This window comes from Heloderma suspectum, chromosome 2 (genome assembly GCF_057233095.1).
Source record: "Heloderma suspectum isolate Gila_16-S chromosome 2, 16-S_ref, whole genome shotgun sequence".
NCBI lineage: Eukaryota > Metazoa > Chordata > Lepidosauria > Squamata > Helodermatidae > Heloderma > Heloderma suspectum.
In genome coordinates, this window is record NC_139459.1 from 368,216,055 (window position 1) to 368,236,833 (window position 20,779).

At 45.2% G+C, this 20,779-nt stretch overlaps 1 protein-coding gene across 1 annotated transcript in view; it reads left to right on the top strand.

The window, feature by feature from the left end:
• LOC146355952 (uncharacterized) overlaps nucleotides 1–16,336 on the top strand; it is a 52,245-nt gene extending 35,909 nt beyond the window's left edge. Inside the window, exons 19-23 of the mRNA XM_084829987.1 lie at nucleotides 10,177–10,603; nucleotides 10,742–10,868; nucleotides 11,323–11,393; nucleotides 11,759–11,885; nucleotides 12,843–16,336. Coding sequence (XP_084686113.1) covers nucleotides 10,177–10,603; nucleotides 10,742–10,868; nucleotides 11,323–11,393; nucleotides 11,759–11,885; nucleotides 12,843–14,965 — 2,875 coding nt within the window. The 3' untranslated portion in view covers nucleotides 14,966–16,336. The remainder of the gene's footprint in view (nucleotides 1–10,176; nucleotides 10,604–10,741; nucleotides 10,869–11,322; nucleotides 11,394–11,758; nucleotides 11,886–12,842) is intronic.
• The last annotated feature ends 4,443 nt before the right edge of the window (nucleotides 16,337–20,779 follow it).

Sequence of the window (20,779 nt, forward strand, 5' to 3'; positions counted from 1 at the left end):
TGACAGCAGTGGAGACTCCATCTGCGGCAGCAGTGTATCTCCCAAAACTGGAGAAATGCTATGGGTCTTCTTAATTACGTAATGTAAGACACAGCCTTTCTAAGTCGGGAGAAATGTGTGCATTCGTCAGAATTTCTGGCTTCCATGCATTCATGAATTCTGTTTATTAATACCTTTAAAAATCAGATAAATAATCAAGGTAGATTAATGAAATAAAGGTTCAAGGAGAAGATGGCAGCAGCAGCTTTGAGGGAGCACTGCTGGGCAGCCAATCAAATGCCACCCTGCCCCCTGTAAAACCGCGAGGGTCAGAAGGGCTGTGGGCAAGGAGCCCTTCTGGGCAAGGAAAGAGTGAATCAGTGCCCTGACCATCTCCCGCAGTCTTTGCCGGCCTGGCCAGCTCAGTCTGGGCCAGTGCTCTGCGAGTGCCTGGCTGCTGTAGCAGCAGTGTACACTGACTCCGCAAGGCGGCGGGGCGGGGCGGGGCGGCTCAGACAATTTCATGAATATCATCATCATCCAGGGATGATCTTACTGCTCCTCTTTAATATTTCTTGCTGATCTCGTTTGTTCATTTCTGGGTGGGTAGGAGATCATTTTCCTGCAGTGGTGGATTGTTTCCCTCAGCACAAATAATTTTGTTTTAAAAATCCATTCCCATCAGAGCCCAATTAATTGATTAAAAACCTTTCCATTGGGGTTGTGACTGAATAAGTAGGGTTTAGAGGAATAATTTGAAGTTTGTGCTGACATGCTTTGTAGCTTGGGGGGGGGGGTGTGAGAGAGAGAGATTTGCAAATTGATAAATTCTTACATGTATGCTTGTGTGTGTGTGTGTGTATTATACACACACACACACACACACACACAATGCTTGGTGTGGGTGGATTCTGTCCTTAATATAAATCCCTTTCAGTTTATGTTAATGCACCTTAGATGACATTGAGCGTGTTCGCGCGTTACGGAAATCCATGGTGGTTAGGTAGCCACTCTGCGAAGAGGGGAACACAAACAACGCCCCATGCTCCGTACTGACCATCATGCAACTGTGCTCTGCAGCACGGTTCACTTACCCACCCCTCGCCCCACCCCCTCTGTAGTCCTCCGGGCTGGCCAACCACACATCCCAGCAGCCCTTGCAGTGGAAAACAGCTCCTGCCATCCCTTGTGCAACTGCCGCAGCAGCAGCCACTTCCTGATTGGTCCGCGTTGTGCGAGGGGTAGCTCTGCCACCACCTCCATTCGGAAACTGCAGTTTCTAACCTCCAGCTGCTCCCAGTTGCACCCAAAAATGGGGCGAACACCATCCCCTCGCTAATGGTCCCAAATCCCGTCATAAGAACATAAGAGCCACACTGGATCAGATGAAGGGTCCATCAAGTCCAGCATTCTGTTCACACAGTGGCTAACCAGCTGTTGACCAGGAACCAACAAGCAGGACATGAGCACAACAGCACCCTCCAGCCCATGTTCCCCAGTAACTGCTGTACACAGGTTCACTGCCTCTGGTCCTGGAGGCAGCACTGAGCCATCAAGACTAGTAGCCAATTGATAGCTTTTTCCTCCAGGAATTGCTACTCCCTTTTAAAGCCATCCAAATTCGTGGCCATCACTACATCCTGTGGTAGAGAATTGTATGGTTTAACTATGTACTGTGTGAAGAAATAATTCCTTTTATCTGTCCTGCATCTCCCACCAATCAGCTTCACAGGTTCTAGTATTTTGAGAGAGGGAGAAAAATGTCTCCTTATCCACATTCTCTACACCTTGCATAATTCTTAGACCTTAATCATGTCTCCCCGTACCCTCCTTTTTTCCAAGCTAAACAATCCCAGCTGTTGTAACCTTCTCTCATAGGGGAGACGCTCCAGCCCCTTGATCATTTTAGTTGCCCTTTTCTGCACTTTTTCCAGCTCTACAATATCTTTTTTTAGGTGTGATGACCAGAACTATACACCGTATTCCAAGTGTAGTCACACCATAGATTTGTATAAGGGCAGTATAATATTGGCAGTCTTATTCTCAGTTCCTTTTCTAATTATGCCTAACATCGAGTTTGCCTTTTTTACAGCAGTCACACACTGGGTGGACATTTTCATCAAGCTGTCCACCACAGCCCCGAGATCTCTTTCTTGGTTGGTCACCACTATCTCAGATCCCATCAGGTTATATTCCAAATTGGGATGCTTTGCCCCAATGTGCATCACTTTACACTTGCTTACATTGAACTGCATTTGCCATTTGGATGCTTTTTTTGTTTTAACCACTCCAAATAATTTGGTGTCATTGGCAAACTTGGCCACTTCACTGCTTGCTCCTAATTCCAGATCATTTATGAACAAGTTGAAAAGCACTGTTCCCAATGCAGATCCCAGTGAGACCCCACAGTTGGCCATGGCTGTGCAGATCCTTCTTGCCTCATTCTTGGTAGCATTCATGGGTGCTGGGTTGAGGGCGGGGGGGGGGGGACGGTGTCGGGTGTTGCTCCTGCCATTGATGTGCACCGTGTCATTGTCCACCCCTGGCCCTGGGATATTGGAGTGGTCCTGCAGCAACACATCTCCCCTTGACTTACAAATGTTGTGCAGAACACAGCAGATGACTATCACATCTGGCACAAAATCCTCCCCCACATCCAGAAGAATGCGCAGAGTGCCAGCATGCTTTGAGGCGCCCAAAGGCGCACTCTGCCAGCATCCTTGTGTGGTTGTGGTAGCAGCTGAAGTACTTCTCTGTGGGCGCCCTGGGAGCATGGCAGAGTGCCATCAGCCATGGCTGGAGCACAAAGGCCTGGTCACTTGGAATCAGGGAGCCACGGGGAGGCTATGCATCATCACGGAGCAGGGGTGGGGGGAGTGAAGAACCTCCCCATTGCCAGCTAGTCTGCCGGGGGGAATTCCGTAAGATTGCCATGCTGTGGCATCTCCCAGACACCCCTGCAAAAATGTCCAGAATTCACCCTTTGGCTTCCACAAGTGCTTGCAGTTGTAGTACTTGTCACTCCTGTTGGGGGGTGGAGTGGATACGTATGTGTGAAGAGTCCAGTGAGCCCACAGGAACCCCAGGCCAAGAACCCCTTCATGTTCTTCCTGTCATCAAGAAACACAGCTCATTCAGCATACTGTCTTACCGAAGATCTTGCAGGCTTCCCCACCCCAAAGGTCGGGCTCAGGGGCAGGTAGCCCACATTGAAAGCTAGCTTATGCAACATCAGGGCCAGGCATCATTTCACCCCAAGGATGCAGTGCATAATGGTGTCCCTGAGCTGGATTATGGGTCTGATCTCCAATGACATTGAAGGTTCCATGCGACATGTGGAAATTGCCTCTGAAGCTCACATTGTCTGTATCCTCTGAGTCCTGTATTTCCATCAAGGCAGCGTCGGTGCGTGGAAGGACGCAGAGGCGCACAACGCATCTCTGCTGACGCAGGTCCTCCATGGTGGCCCTTGGCACAATGCTGAGGCACTCTTCTTCCGCGATCACAACCATCATCACCTCCCCCATTGCGTGGGGCTTGACAGGTGGTGGGGAAAGGAGTCGCCCAGTAACCCCTTGTTCTCCGCTCCTTGCAAGGAGGGGAGAACAAGGGATTAACAGCGACTCCTGCCTCTGCCACCTGTCAAGGCTTGCTCAATCTCTTTATCTCTCTCTTTCTCTTCTTTCCACACCTTTCTTTTCATTCTGATTATTTGGTGCAGTTCAGCTTTAGGTATAGTTTTAGTAAACCATTTGATACAACATTTAATCAAAATACAAACAACAATTATGCTTATTACATTGCACATCTTGCTAGGTGGCTGTTTCTGGTAGATCTAGGTAATAGGGTTTAACTATTTCAGTCTGATCTAGTGGGATTTGGATCATTGGTATGCCTCCATGGGCACAGACTGGCACACGGCTGCAGATCCAGCAGCTGGATACATTTTAAGTCTATTCAAATCTGGTTCACCACTTTCAGGAAAGTGTTCTCTGCTTTCAGGCAGCAAAAGATGCCAAGCAGCAGCAGGACACAGGTGGGTCACATCGTGAGAATGTGCTTCTGGTGGATGCTAAGACTATTCTTTCTTCACTAACAGGCACTAGGCTCGCTGCTAGATTTATGTTCACCTTGCCAGCAGGCGCTTGGCTCACTACTGGTCTCTTAGAGGTGGCTATTCTGTCACTCAGAGGAGGCCAAGGTGTTGAAGGCCTAAGAAGATGACACACAACAGGAAAAGGGCAGCAAGCCACCACCACAATGACAACCAGAGGCATTCTTCTCTTTTGGGTCCAAAATCACCCGAGGGCTGACAAACTCAGTGTTAGGGCGCATCTAGCATTGTCTGGTTCTGGGGCACGTTGTCTCCAGGGGGCAACATCTTCTTGCAGTGGGATGCGGAGATCCAAGTAAGCTGTCCTTGCAGCTTCACAGCAGTGTGGGTGGTCAACAGACCTGATGGGGTCTTTCCTAGTGCGGCTCAAGGGAAGACCTCCTCTGATGGACTTTGATGTGGACTCAGTCTTTAGGCTGCACATTGTGACACTGTATTGTAGGAATGTCTGGAAGCGCTTTTTTAATCCTGTGAATGGAAAGCTTTCACACACTTCATTAATGCCTGGCAGTAATTCAACATAGTCTCTTCAGTGAAATGCAAGTTAGTAAGAGGTTCTTTAATAGGTGCTGAAGACGGGAGTCTCATGGGTCTTCCTATAAGGATCTCATGGGGACCGAGCCCAGTCTGTCGGCGCAAAGTGGGACATGGGTTCATCAGGCCCTTAACTCCAGTTTCAGCACAGAATTTTGGCTAATTTGTTCTCTTTTTTTCCCTTTTTCTTTTTACTGACAGTAATTGAATCAATTTTTGCACATGGGTAGGCTTCTACTCATGTTGAAGAAGTACACACAACCACTAGTACATATTTAAAGGAGCAACTTTTTTCATCTGAATGAAATCTTATTTATATATTCTCAAATGGTCTTCAAGGTGGGGATGCTGCCTTCTTAATCTTTACAGGTTTGCCCACATTGTGAGTCAGACAAACACGGCAGGCTTGGCAGTAATGTTGGACTACTATACACACATTTTGAGCATACCAATCTATCTGAATTGTATCTTTTGTGTGAAATAATTATTTATTGATGGAACATGGATGCGGAGAAAGTAAAAGAAAGCTCACACATCCCTTAACTCTTGGTTCAGTCACTCTGGTTCCCAGCGGAGTGATGGGGCGCCATCCTTTGGGGCTGATTATCTGAGCAGGTGGTGCACCTTTCCACTGTCAGATGAGAACAGGTAATAGGCCAGTTCACTCAGGATTTTATAGACCAAGCCTCACTAAGTTAGAAAACTGTCAGAAAGTGCACATGCTGCTCGCCCCCCTTTGCCAAGGCCTTTCTCTTTTGGCAGCAAAATAAGTTTCTCACAGTACAGAAAGAAGCATCTCTTATCAGTTAGAAGGTACACAGTGTGAAGAGCGACCACTGTACATTGTTTTAGCTTCTGTTAGTAGCAAAAAGCATGGCCTTCACCGTATGTGAATATAGCTATGAGAACAAACTCTAAAATCATGAAAATTGCCAACTTTCTAGCAAATCAGTGTATTTGTGCTATTCAACACTGCATTAAATACTGTGTGTGATTCTGGGCAAACTCACACCTGACTTCCCACCATTCATCCGAAACCAAATCTAATACACACCACCCCTTGAACTTTCACAGATTCCATATGCAGTTGTCCATTAAACAATTAAATCATATATCATTAAGCTGAGAACAAGCTGAGGTTAGTGAGGGATGCTAAAAGCAACAAAAAGTCTTTCTTCAAATACATGAATAGTAAAAGACAGAGGAAAGAAATGGTGGTTCAGCTATTAAATAAGGATGGCAAAATGATAACAGATGACAAAGAAAAGGCAGAGGTGCTCAATTCCTACTTTGGCTCAGTCTTCCCCCAAAAGAGAGTCTATGACCCCCCTGGCAAAGGCGAAGTACAGGCTGAAGGGGCAGGATTGCAGCTTGAGATCGATAGGCATATGGTCAAGGAACACCTAAGTACTTTGAATGAGTTCAAATCTCCAGGGCCAGAAGAACTGCATCCTAGAGTAATAAAGGAACCGGCAGAAGAGCTCTCGGAACCACTGTCTATTCTATTTGAGAAATCATGGAGGACGGGTGAAGTGCCAGGTGACTGGAGGAGGGCTAATGTTGTCCCTATCTTCCAAAAGGGTAAAAAGCAGGAACCTGGGAACTACACACCACTCAGTCTGACATCAATCCCTGGGGCAATTCTGGAGCAGATGATCAAGCAATCCATCTGGAAGCACCTTGAAAACAATGCAGTGATTACTCAGAGCCAACATGGGTTTGTGAAGAACAAATCCTGCCAGACAAATCGCATCTCATTTTTTGATCACGTAACCTCCCTTGTGGACTGTGGGAATGCTGTGGACATAATATACCTCGACTTCAGCAAAGCTTTTGACACAGTGCCCCATGATATCCCGATGAGCAAACTAGCTCGAAGTGGGCTAGATAAAACAATGATCAGGTGGATCCACAGTTGGCTACAGAATCGGACTCAAAGAATGCTTTTCAATGGGATCTTCTCAAACTGGGGAGAAGTAATGAGTAGGGTACCGCAGGGCTCAGTCCTGGGCCCAGTGCTCTCCCACATTTTTATTAATGACTTGGAGGAGGAGGTGCAGGGAATGCTGATCAAATTTGCAGATGACACAAAACTGGGCGGGATAGCTAATACTTTGGAAGACAGGAACAAAATTCAAAGAGATCTTGATGGACTGGAGGGCTGGGCACAAAACAATGAAATTTAATAGGGATAAATGCCAAGTTCTGCACCTAGGAAAAAAACCAAATGCATAGTTACAAGATGGGGGATACATGGCTCAACAACTCTACAAGCGAGAAGCATCTTGGAATTGTTGTCGATCGCAAGCTGAATATGAGCCAACAATGTGATCAGGCTGCAAAAAAGGCAAATGCTATATTGGGCTGCATTAATAGAAGCATAGCTTCCAAATCCCAGGAAGTACTAGTTCCCCTCTACTCAGCACTGGTTAGGCCTCATCTGGAGTACTGTGTCCAGTTCTGGGCACTGCACGTTAAGAAGGATGCAGACAAGCTGGAGAGGGTTCAGAGGAGGGCAACGAAGATGATCAGGGGACTGGAAACAAAGCCCTATGAAGAGAGACTGAAAGAACTGGGCATGTTTAGCCTTGAGAAGAGAAGACTGAGGGGAGCTAGGATAGCACTCTTCAAGTACTTGAAATGTTGTCCCAGAGAGGAAGGCCAGGATCTCTTCTCGATCATCCCAGAATGCGGGACATGGAATAATGGGCTCAAGTGACAGGAAGCCAGATTCCGGCTGAACATCAGGAGAAACTTCCTGACTATTAGAGCAAGACGACAATGAAACCAATGACCTAGGGAGGTAGTGGGCTCTCCCACACTGGAGGCATTCAAGATGAGGCTGGACAGCCATTTGTCAGGGATGCTGTGACTTGGATTCCTGCACTGAGCAGGGGGTTGGACTCGATGGCCTTGTAGGCCCTTCCAACCTTACTATTCTATGATTCTATGAAGCTTACTAGGCTACATACAAAGTAAAAAGACAAAGCAAGAAAATAACAATAACCATTACAATGGGATAAAGCATAATACATAGGATTTTAAATCCACTGTTAGCTCAGTGTACAAATGTTTCCCACCAGTGACTTTCAATAAAAGTTTACACTTGCTTAGACCACTTTAAAAATCTCATTCCCATCTCGACAGCATCACTTTAGCACATACAGCATCCCTCAGCAAACATTCAGCTGAGCTTGCATTTTCTTCTTTGTGAAGCAACACTTACTGGTACACACAGAAGGTTGGGCCTAAGCTATGATACATGTTCAAACACATTAGCCAACACATAACAATACAGATGGTCTCTAGCCGGCACCCACCTCTCATTGCTAGTCACATTGGCAGACATCGCATCTTGATCTTTGCATGGGAGAAGTTTCTGCTGTTGTAACTTTTGGGTGTCACATAGGACCATCTGTCTAGCTGACCCAAAGGACAGGCATTTGATGACTAAGAGGAATAAGAAATTTTACCCCCCCAAATAGCAGGAATCATAGGCGCAAATACAGATATGAAGACATTTCTCTAAACCAAAACTAAAACACAGTTACTGGGTACATTGCACACATTCATGTTTATGCAACTTGCCTGATCTAAATCATTGTGGCACCTTCACCCCCAGGGAATCACTCAAGTCAATTCTCCCTTTCCCATCTGCTACTACAAGGTGGGGAAGGACCATGGGTGCTACCAGGCAACTGTCTGGGGAACAACCAGCCAGTCTCCACTTTTCTTTTTCAATATTTGGGCTTGATTGGAGAGTTGTGCAACATCTTCAAAAGTTGCCACGGGAGACTATTTTATTGCTGAAAGGAATAAAGCAGCAGCCTCATTAAGGCCAAAAGTTCTGCCACTTGAGCAGAAGTACAGATAGGCAAAAGATTTTGTTCTTTACAGTATGGGAAGTACCGACAGCATATCCCTTCAGCATTTCTTTGTCAAGACCCATCTACAAAATATGCGTCTGACAAGACTGGATATGGCTTTGCTAGGTGCTCATCTGCTTTCAAACCATCATAATGGATACATTTAGAAAGATCAGGCAGCAAAGCACCAGGAAATATAGTGGAACAATGTTGCACTGTAATATGGCTGCTACAAAGAAGCAAAACTTCATATTCTTATCTCCATGCTTTTGGGTAAGCACAAGTAATTTTGGGTAAGGTCCGTAATTCCTGCACATGTAGACTGCAGGTGTCCCTTTTGGGGGCTGTGGAATTTCTTTGGAAGAATCTGACCCCATCCTCAATTCACACCAGGACACATAGGAAAACAATCAGGAGGTCTCCACAGGTTGCGAGAAACGAAAGGCACTGCCAAATTCCAAGGTACAGTCAGAGACCGACTCTCACTAAATTGGAGACACAGTCAGTCACTCACGGTCAAGGGAGCTCATACCGTGGCAGGGAGCGAAGGAAAGGGTTTGATCGCTCACTGCAATCTCCGCTCATTCAGGAATGGCTTATTCAGGGTGTCTTGCCTTACAGACTAGCTCATATCATGGAAGGAGGGAGGAAAACTCACACATAGTTCCAGCGACTCTTCTTCCGCTGGGATTTTCTTTGCTAAAGGCAGCAAAAGATCTTGGGCCAACCCTGTGATGCAGTACTACAGAGGAAGGCGGCTGGGGAGGAGTCCTTTTGAGAAGGAGGAGAAAGCTGATAATAACTGAATTAGAAAAAGGGGTGCGGGGAAATAAGAGAGAATGAAAAGTGGTGTTAGTCTGAACAAAAAAAAAAGAAACCCCAACAGAGCAGTGACTCGAGATTACTGTGGGGCACAAAACTTGCTCTGTTCCAGTGAAGCAGCTCCTAGCTAAGATAGTTATGAATGGAGCCTCCATCTGCTGAGGCAGTATACCTAAGAAAATCAGGGAGAAATGTTATGGGTCCTTTTAAATTGTATAATGTAAAACAATGTCTGCCTAAAGTAAAGAGAAATGAATGTGTTCATCAGAATTTTTAGATTGTATGCATTCATGAATTCTGTTGATTAATACATTGACCTTAAAAAATGAGATGGCTAATCAACAACGCTTTCCATGAAGGACTGACAGCCTTAATTTACACCAATTTTAAGGTAGATTAATGAAAGAGAGGCATAAGGAGAAGATGGCAGCAGCAGAAGGTGTCACAGAGGGGGTGTGTAGTTGGGAGCTTTAGGATGAAGAACAGGGAAGAGAGAGGCCGAGAGAAGAAATGTAGTTTTAGGGGGATGAATGGTGAGAGATGGACCTGTGTGCGGGGAGGGGAGGAGACATGTTCTGACACTCGCGCAAGTGAAGGATTTTGCTCAGTGGCTCTCAGGTTCAGGATCTTCTCAAAGTCTCTAGTTTCTCCTTCAGTCTTGGCATTTGCCTGCCTTTCCTTCTGGGACAAGACTGCTTCCTGTTGCAGCCCTGCACATTTCATCTCTTCCTGACAGTGTAATAATACTTGAACAGAACCATGTTCTGCCTTTACAGAGCCTTGGTAGCACTGCCTCGTACAGCAGTCTTTGCCCAGATACAGAACAAGGCAGACTTTCTTTGAAGTTTTTTTGGAACACAGGTCAAAGATGGCCAAGCAAGGCTCCGCTGGCCCTGAAGCACAAAGAGACCCCGATGCCATGAATGCCAGGAGCAGTGGGGAGTTCTGGGAAAGGACAGGGCAGAAGATCCTAGGTGAGGACATGGTCAGCTCAGACGTGCCGCTGCCGCTCCAGCGTTTCAGACAGTTTCGCTACCAGGAGGCTGAGGGGCCCCGAGAGGTCTGCAGCCAACTCCACGATCTTTCCCGTCGGTGGCTGAAGCCAGAGCGACACACCAAAAACCAAATCCTGGACCTGGTGATCCTGGAGCAGTTCCTGGCCGTCCTGCCCATGGAGGTGGCGAGCTGGGTGAGCGAATGTGGAGCGGAGACCAGTTCCCAGGCGGTGGCCCTGGCAGAAGGCTTCCTCCTGAGCCAGGCAGAAGAGGAGAAGCAGGAACAGCAGCAGGTGAGAGTATTTCACCCAAGGGGATGGGAATGTGAGGGGCGATAGTCTAAAACTCTGTTAAGTGCACAAGCTGTTCTGGAAGCCACCCACGGACGGTTCCCCCATATCTCATGCCCAACATTTTCATTGCTGTTTCAGGTGCAGAGTCTGTTTGCAGAAGTGGGACCCGATTTCCCTGCGGCACAGCAGGCTCCATCAGACACCAGGCAGAGCCCCCCACGAAGAGGGAGCAGGCAGGATGGGGCTGGACATGTTGCCCTGCAGGGTGAGGATTAATATGGGGTGGGCGCAGTTCAACCTGGCCTTGCTCTCTGGAGAAGAGAACCTTGGGCTCCTTATATGTCCCCGCCCCAGGTCGTTTCAGGGAGAAGACGCTTGTCTCCAGCCTTTTCCACAATTCAAAACTATGTTTATTTTTCAACACTTGACGACTTTAGACATGGAAACCAACAGTGTGATTTGTAGCTAAGAGCACAAAGGGGAACATACGCATTTTTACCCAACTGAACTGCCAACATGCAAATTGAAGATAAGGCGTATATATTGTAACGCCCAAATGTACTTAAGATTGCATTACTTCCAGTGCAATTCTATCTATCTGAATTGGCGGTAAGTCCTCTTGTGTTCCAAGGGGCTTACTTCTGAGGCGGGTAGGACTGTAATCTCCGTCTCTGAGACACCATGGACTCCTGGCTTCCCATTACTTTTGTCTCTCGCAGGGGCTGGAATGACACCTGGAATGGATACTGAGGCATCTATTTTTCTTTGTAATGGAGTGGAACCGGATCAGGTAGGCAGAAGGATCACTGCGAACACAGGCAGGGGGCAGCCTGGATCCATCTGTTCCCTGCTCACCTCCTCGGGCCGAAATGAACCTGTATTCTTAGCTTCCCTTCTCGCAAACAAAGATCCTAAGGAGAGCCCTGCTGGATGGGAACAAAGGCCCCTCTGGTCCATCAACCCGTTTCTCACAATGGCTGACCAGATGCCTTTTGGGAAGCCCACAAGGAGGACAGGGGGCTATAGCTCTTTTTTGCCCTTGTTTCCCCAGCAACTGGTTTTCAGAGCAAGCAAGTTTAAATCCTTCAGTATAATCCCCAGCCCATTTCACTTTATGCTCTCCTCGAGAAGCAAACATTTTATTTTTTCCTCCAGGGTCTGGTGACTTTTGAGGAGGTTGCCGTGTGCTTCACGGAGGAGGAGTGGGCACTGCTGGATCCTGACCAGAGAGCCCTGCACCGGCAAACCATGGAGGACAACTGTGGGATCGTGGCCTCTCTGGGTAAGGATCCCTGTTTTCCTGATAATGTTTCTGTTGCATTTCAAATGCAATAATGATGAGGAAGATAATATTAGCAGTTTTGTGCACATATCCAGTATTACGCATTTATTTAGCATTTTGAGGCTGTCTTTTAGGCAACCGCTCTCAGAAGGCAGAATTAAAAAAATAAAATAGGATACACCGTGTCATATTAAAATCATCAAATAATTAACACTCCACTTGGAGGGGGGCATGTGCAGTTCTTTCAGCACCCCCAGATCCCTTCTTTCAGTTCACCAGGAAACATTAAGAGTTGCAACAAATACAAACACTGAACTGACCCGCCATATAAGCCAGCACCCCAAAATGAACGTAGCAGAACCCAAACCCAGCTGTTTCTCTCTCAGTCTCTTTCTCTCAAATTGGAGTCTCTCTTCACCCAGAGACAGCCAAATTATATCCTCCTCAGCTGGGGAGGATGGATGGGAAAGGGAGCGATTCTCTCTGCCAGAGAGCAACACAACTCCGGGGATTGCCATGCCCTGAACCGCAGGTGGAATCCAGCCGATAGTGGACAGGCCAGGAGACCAAGGAGGGCTCAGTCGTGTGGACCCAGGTCTGATATTACAGAGCCCCAAAGCAGTTAAAGGAAGATTCCTGGGTGGTGACAAGAGTTGTTCTGGGCTAAAAACAATGGGGTTCTGACAACTGCTTGCCAGAGTCATCTCAAAAGTGGACAATTTGGGAGTGCTCAGTAAAGGAGGTGCTGAACCTGCAGCGATTCAGGATTCCTTCTTACCTGAAAGGTTCAGAAATTCCTTTTTGAACACCTGAGCTGGGAATTTCCATGGTAAGAAATGCATCTCATCTAGGTCTTTTCAGTTCTTCCCTTTATCAAAATCATTAATGGAGGGTTCTCAATTGTCTGAAGTCCTATGGCTACCTCAGTCTTTTACCAATTTCATGTTTTCGTTTCAGGAGGTGACAGGAGGGAAAGGGAGAATAAGAGAGAACTATGTGGGCTGTCACTGAAAAGAGAAAAATGTAAAAATAGCAAACTGCAGGGAAGGAAAACTCAAGCAAATTGCAGTAGGAGGAAGAATTCCTTTGCTTCTCAGGGCACTGGCTCCCATGATATCACAATCCAAGAAAAAATACACCAAAGACCAGAAAAAGATAGGTTGTATATGTGTAGGAAAACTTTCAATTTTGAATCAAATGTTAAATCTCATTGCAAAATTCACACGCTGAAGAAGCCATATAAATGCCTGGAATGTGGAAAGTGCTTCCGTCACAAGATAAATCTCCCTTGTCATCGAAGAACTTACATAAGGGAAAAACCATATCATTGTTTGGAGTGTGGAAAGAGCTTCAGGAAGAAGGACCAACTTACTCAACATCAAAGAACTCACACCGGGGAGAAACCATATCAATGTTTTGAGTGTGGAAAGAGTTTTAGTTGGAAGAAATTTCTTACTTCTCATCAAAGAATTCACACAGAGGAGAAACCATATCATTGTTTGGAGTGTGGAAAGGATTTCCGTTGGAAGATGACTTTGACTCAACATCAAAGAACTCACACTGGGGAGAAACCATATCAATGTTTGGAGTGTGGAAAGGATTTCCGTTGGAAGATGACTTTGACTCAACATCAAAGAACTCACACAGGGGAGAAACCATATCAATGTTTGGAGTGTGGAAAGGATTTCCATTGGAAGATGACTTTGACTCAGCATCAAAGAACTCACACAGGGGAGAAACCATATCATTGTTTGGAATGTGGAAAGGATTTCCGTTGGAAGATCACTTTGACTCAACATCAAAGAACTCACACAGGGGAGAAACCATATCAATGTTTGGAGTGTGGAAAGGATTTCCGTTTGAAGATGACTTTGACTCAACATCAAAGAACTCACACAGGGGAGAAACCATATCAGTGTTTGGAGTGTGGAAAGGATTTCCGTTGGAAGATGACTTTGACGCAACATCAAAGAACTCACACAGGGGAGAAACCATATCAATGCTTGGAGTGTGGAAAGAGCTTCAGTTGGAAGAAAAATCTTACTGAACATCAAAGAACTCACACAGGGGAGAAACCATATCAGTGTTTGGAGTGTGGAAAGGATTTCCGTTGGAAGATGACTTTGACTCATCATCAAAGAACTCACACAGGGGAGAAACCATATAAATGCTTGGAGTGTGGAAAGAGCTTCAGTTGGAAGAAAAATCTTACTGAACATCAAAGAACCCACACAGGGGAGAAACCATATCATTGTTTGGAGTGTGGAAAGGATTTCCGTTGGAAGATCACTTTGACTCAACATCAAAGAACTCACACAGGGGAGAAACCATATCAATGCTTGGAGTGTGGAAAGAGCTTCAGTTGGAAGAAATATCTTACTGAACATCAAAGAACTCACACAGGGGAGAAACCATACCATTGTTTGGAGTGTGGAAAGAGCTTCAGGGACAGGGAACTTCTCACTCAGCATCAAAGAATTCATACAGGGGAGAAACCATACCATTGTTTAGAGTGTGGAAAGAGCTTCAGGTGCAAGATCAATCTCAGTCGACATCAAAGAACTCACACAGGGCAAAAACCATACCATTGTTTAGAGTGTGGAAAGAGCTTCAGAGAGAAGAACACTCTTACTCGTCATCAAAGAATTCACACAGGGGAGAAACCATATCAATGTTTGGAGTGTGGAAAGAACTTCCGTCAGAAGATCAGTCTCACTCAACATCAAAGAACTCACACAGGGCAGAAACCATATCATTGTTTGGAGTGTGGAAAGAGCTTCAGTCGGAAGATAGATCTCACAACTCATCAAAGAACTCACACAGGGGAGAAACCATATAAATGCCTGGAGTGTGAAAAGGCCTTCATAACAAAGACAAATCTCACTAAACATCAAAGAACCCACACAAGGGAGAAACCGTACCATTGCTTGGCGTGTGAAAAGAGCTTCAGGAGGAAGGAACATCTCACTCGGCATCAAACAACTCACACAAAGGAGAAACCATATCATTGTTTGGAGTGTGGAAATAGCTTCAGTCAGAAGAAGCATCTCACTCAACATCAAACTAATCACACGGGGTAGAGACTGTAAATCTCCAATTTTTGAAAACGTATGATCATATGTTTTTGTCCCACGTTGGTCAAAACCTATGCATCGTGTGCTGGGTTATTACAGAAGGAAGGCTGTCATTCATTTAATGGGGTTCTAAGAAGCAGGCCAAAAGTTATTAAGATTTTCCTGCCCCATTAATGCCTGTGGCAGCAACTGCTGTCGAAGTTATGCCATGTATGCTCCGTATCATTCTAAAACTAGAATGGTGCCAGTACTCTACTGTTTTCAGATGTATTTCATGCTGCAGAGGAAATCTAATGGATTCTATGTGCAATACCTATCCTTTAGTTTTGAAATGTGATTTCATGAGGTAGGACGAAAGCTACTGATGTACTATATCATTGGCGTGTGGAAAGAGCATCAGGAACAATCATGATTTCACTTGCCATCAAAGAACTCAAACGGGAGAAACCATATCATTGTTTGGCATGTGGAAAGTGCTTCAATCAGAAGACACATCTCAGTTTTCATCAAAAAACTGGCACGGGAGAAACCATATCATTGTTTGGCATGTGGAAGGAGCTTCAGTCAGAAGACACATCTCACTTTTCATCAAAGAACTCACACAGGGGAGAAATAGGGACTTAACACTTCTGGAAATTTTGAGGCCATTGAAAAAAACTGGGGGGGGGGGTGTTGTGGAAAAATTGGAAATTTTTAGAAAAATTGAAAAATAAGCATTACTTTTTTTTGGTGTTCTTTACAGATCTGAAGTCACTTTCTTGCTTTGAGATAGCCTTCCCCAACTGGCACCCTCCAGATATTTTGGACTTCAGCCTCAGGCAACATGGCCAGTAGTCAGGAATGCTGGGCACTGTAGTCCAAAACTTCTGGAGGGCTCCAGGTTGGGGAGGACTCCTTTAGGAACATAAAGCAGCCTTTCTGTTCCTAAGGTTATTTTATGTATGACTTAGTTTGCTCATAAAATTGTCATTATATTTTAAAACTTTAAAAAGTAAACTCAGTAAATTTGTAATTATTGTCTGAATATATTAGAACTCCATTAAATAACAGCTATAGCATCAGAAACACAGGACTGTATAGAACAAAATTGAAGCTGTCAAGAATGCACATTTAATGTCAAGAATGCACAATGGTGATTCTACTTACATGTTGGGAAAGTGAACATAAATATCTACCAGTAAAATATAGTTTAGATCAATAATTTTAATAATGAATGAAAGAACTAAGTATGCTGAGAATCTTACAGAGAGGATTATAAAAATATTTTTCCCCATGGCTTCATTATTTCCAGACGTTTTACATCTCTAGTCCTTCTTTAAAAGTATTCCTAATTAAAAACTTAATAGTTTTTAGAAATCATTTTATGGGGAGTAAAGACTGGGTAACAATATATAAATACTTTGTTTTAAATTATAAGAGAAAGTATTTCATAATCCAAAGCTTTTCAAATTTTTTCCAGTGTTTCGTAAAAATCAAAAACAGTCCTCAGAAAAAAACGAGGAAAAACCCTTTATACCAAATTTTTCCGGGTTTTTCCGGGCCTTCATATATCTAAGGAAGAAATCAAATCATTGTTGGAGTGTGGAAGGAGCTTCAGCAACAATCAAAATCTCACTTGTCATCAAAGAACTCCCACAAGGGAGAAACCATATTGTGGTTTGGAGTGTGGAAAGAGCTTCAGGATGAAGGAACACCTCACTCTGCATCAAAGAACTCATACAGGGGAGAAATGGTAAATCTCCAATTTTTGAAAAGGCAAAATCATATTTTTCTAAAACTTTGGTGAAAATGTATGCACCGTGCTTTGGCTTATTAAGGATGGGAAGTTTTCATTATTTTGGTGATTTTCTAAGACTAGAGATCTCTTCAAGAAAATCGGAGATATCAAGGGAACGTTTTGTGCAAAGACGGGCATGATAAAGGACAAAGAAGGCAGGGGCCTAACAGAAGCAGATGAGATTAAGAAGAGGTGGCAAGAATACACAGAAGAACTATACAGGAAAGATCTGAATGTCCCTGATAGCCATGATAGTACGGCCACTGAACTTGAGCCGGACATCCTCGAGAGTGAAGTCAAGTGGGCCTTAGGAAGCATTACTAACAACAAAGCTAGCGGAGATGACAGTATTCCAGCTGAGCTATTTAAAATCCTAAAAGATGATGCTGTTAAAGTGCTGCACTCAATATGCCAACAAATTTGGAATATTCAACAGTGGCCACAAGACTGGAAAAGGTCAGTTTGCATTCCAATTCCAAAGAAGGGCAACGCCAAAGAGTGTTCAAACTACTGTACAATTGCACTCATTTCACATGCCAGCAAGGTTATGCTCAAAATCCTACAAGCTAGGCTTCAGCAGTATGTGAACCGAGAACTACCGGAAGTACAAGCTGGGTTTCGAAGAGGCAGAGGAACTAGAGATCAAATCGCCAACTTTCGCTGGATCATGGAGAAAGCAAGAGAATTTCAGAAAAACGTCTATTTCTGCTTCATTGACTATGCTAAAGCCTTTGATTGTGTGGATCACAACAAACTGTGGCAAATTCTTAAAGAGATGGGAGTACCAGACCACCTTACCCGTCTTCTGAGAAACCTGTACGAGGGTCAAGAAGCAACAGTAAGAACCAGACATGGAACAACCGATTGGTTCAAAATTGGGAAAGGAGTACGACAAGGCTGCATATTGTTGCCCTGCTTATTTAACTAATATGCAGAGTACATCATGAGAAACGCCGGGCTGGATGAATCACAGGTCAGAATTAAGATTGCCGGGAGAATTATCAACAACCTCAGATACGCAGACGATACCACCCTAATGGAAGAAAGCGAAGAAGATCTAAAGAGCCCTTGTTGAGGGTGAAAGTGGAGAGTGCAAAAGCTGGTTTGAAACTCAACATTAAAAAAACTAAGATCTTGGCATCTGGCCCCATCACTTCCTGGCATATAGAAGGGGAAGAAATGGAAGCAGTGACAGATTTTATTTTCTTGGGCTCCAAGATCACCGCAGACGGTGACTGTAGCCATGAAATTAAAAGACGTTTGCTCCTTGGGGGGAAAGCTATGGCCAACCTAGACAGCATAGTAAGAAGCAGAGACATCACCTTGCCAACAAAGGTCCGTCTAATCAAAGCTATGGTTTTCCCAGTAGTAACGTATGGCTGTGAGAGCTGGACTGTAAGGAAGGCTGAGCGCCGAAGAACTGATGCTTTCGAACTGTGGTGCTGGAGAAGACTCTTACGAGTACCCTGGACTGCAAGGGGGTCAAATCAGTCCATCCTAAAGGAAATCAACCCTGAGTACTCATTGGAAGGACAGATACTGAAGCTGAAGCTCAAATATTTTGGCCACCTAATGCAAAGAGAAAACTCCCTGGAGAACCACCTGATGCTGGGAAAGATTGAAGGCAAAAGGAGAAGGGGACGGCAGAGGATGAGATGGCTAGATAGCATCACCGATGCAATGAATATGGACTTGAGCACGCTCCGGGAGAGAGCGGAGGACAGGAAGGCCTGGTGTCCATGGGGTCACAAAGAGTCGGACACGACTTAACGACTGAACAACAAGAAAGCTGGCAGTTTGCAGAGGAAAACTAGTGGATTCTGTGTGCAGTGCCTGTTCCTTCAATTTTGAAATGTGATTTCATGAGGTGAGACAACACTTCATGTGCAGGTCTGCTACTGATGCACACAACGAGCAGGCATGGGTCAACTTATCAAGGATTCCTCCTGCTAGACAGTAAGGCCCAGATGCTTCATAAGGCAACACAGGACCAGAACAACATGGGGCATCTTTGCTGCTTCCAGGCACTCAATCCTCCCCATCTCGATTAGGGCCTGAAGGAATATGGAAAATTGTGTGTCCATTTGGGGTGGGGCGGGGCGGGGCGGGGCTTGCCATTATAAGCAAGCACAGTTTGTGAGATTGCACAACATCCTCACTGATCACGGGGTGTGTCTGTTAAGGCAGCAGCCTTCCAATCTGTGTAGCTTCAGCCAATATATATTCATTGATCAAAAAACCTGCTACTTTTAAGACCAGAGTTAAACCTTTCTCAGGTTGGCTCAAGCTCCACAAAGCCAAAAAAACTGGAATCTAAGACCCATAGCATAACTGACACGCACCATGATCAGCGATGATGTTGCACAATCTCACAAATTGTGCGTGCTTACAACTTACCTTCCATGCACACAGACTTGGGTCTTTCATGCCCAAACCAGAGGGAGAGGGTGGAGTCCCTGGGACCAGCAAAGATGGCCCATGTTTTCCTGTTTATTCCCTTATGAAGCATCTGAGCCTTACTGTAACATTAGAGGAGTCCTCCTGTGTGTTGACTTAGGCCTGTTTGTCGCTTATATCTGTCGCTGGTAAGATGGATTGAACTGTGAGAGGGAGCCCTCATCCAGCAACTCTCACCATCTTTATGCTTTTTGTGTGTGTGGCACTGGGGTAAGCCGGTATTCCATGAGTAATCAGTGTTTTCGTCTGGATTTTGAACTGCACGATGTTGAATGAGAAAAAAAATCATTCACTGCTGTATTGATATTTGGGGTTGCTTTGGAATACGAGATGCTTGGTTGGTATAGAATGCCCTGAGTGCATGACTGAAAAATATTCATTCTCTCTGCCCCTACCTGGACAGAATAACCTGGTTTCGGTAATCTATGCTCTGCTAATCTCCAAGGCAGATTACTGTTCAGAAGCTGTAGCTTGTGCAAAATGCAGAAGGCAGATTAATAAGAGGGACGAAATCTGAGTATGTAGGACCAATTCTGGCCCTCTTGCATTGGCTGCCTATATGCGTCCAAGCCTGAATCAAGGTGCTGGGTTTAAGCTATAAAGCCTTACAGGGTTCAGGACCTCAGTTCCTGCCTGAACACTTCTCCTGACATAAACCTACCCAGACACTTTGATCAATATCTGGGGCTTCCTCTGAATGCCTCTCCGAGGGAGACTCAGAAAGTGGCAGCAAGGGAGAGGACCTTCTCAGTTGTTGTTCAGTCGTTAAGTCGTGTCCGACTCTTCGTGACCCCATGGACCATAGCAAGCTAGGCCTTCCTGTCCTCCGCTCTCTCCTGGAGTGTGCTCAAGTTCATCTTCATTGCATCAGTGATGCTGTCTAGCCATCTCATTCTCTGCCATCCCCTTCTCCTTTTGCCTTCAATCTTTCCCAGCATCAGAGTCTTTTCCAGGGAGTTTTCTCTTCGCATTAGGTGGCCAAAATATTTGAGCTTCAGTTTCAGTATCTGTCCTTCCAATGAGCAGTCAGGGTTGATTTCCTTTAGTATGGACTGATTTGACCTCCTTGCAGTCCAGGGGACTCGTTCTTTTCACCACCAGACACATCCACAGCTGAGTGCCCTTTTGGCTTTGGCCCAGCCGCTTCACTCTTTCTGGCGCTACTTGGAAATTCCTTCTGCTCTTCCTCAGTAGTATATTGGACACCTTCCAACCTGAGGGGCTCATCTTCCGGCGTCATATCTTTTAGCCTTGTGATACATTCCATGGGGTTTTCTTGGCAAGAATACTGCAGTGGGTTGCCATTTCCTTCTCCAGTGGACCATATTTTGTCAGAACTCTCCGCCATGACCTGTCCGTCTTGGGTGGCCGTGCACAGCATAGCTTATGGCTTCACTGAGTTACGCAAGCCCCTTCGCCACAACAAGGCAGTGATCCATGAAGGGGCATAATCCTGCCATCCCCTTAAATAACAATCCACACAGGAACTAATACTGATGAGACATCAATACAATTTTTTTTAAATATCACAACAGAATCAAAACTGCCAGCATCCGGTCAACAGATCAGGAAACAGTAAGAGCTGC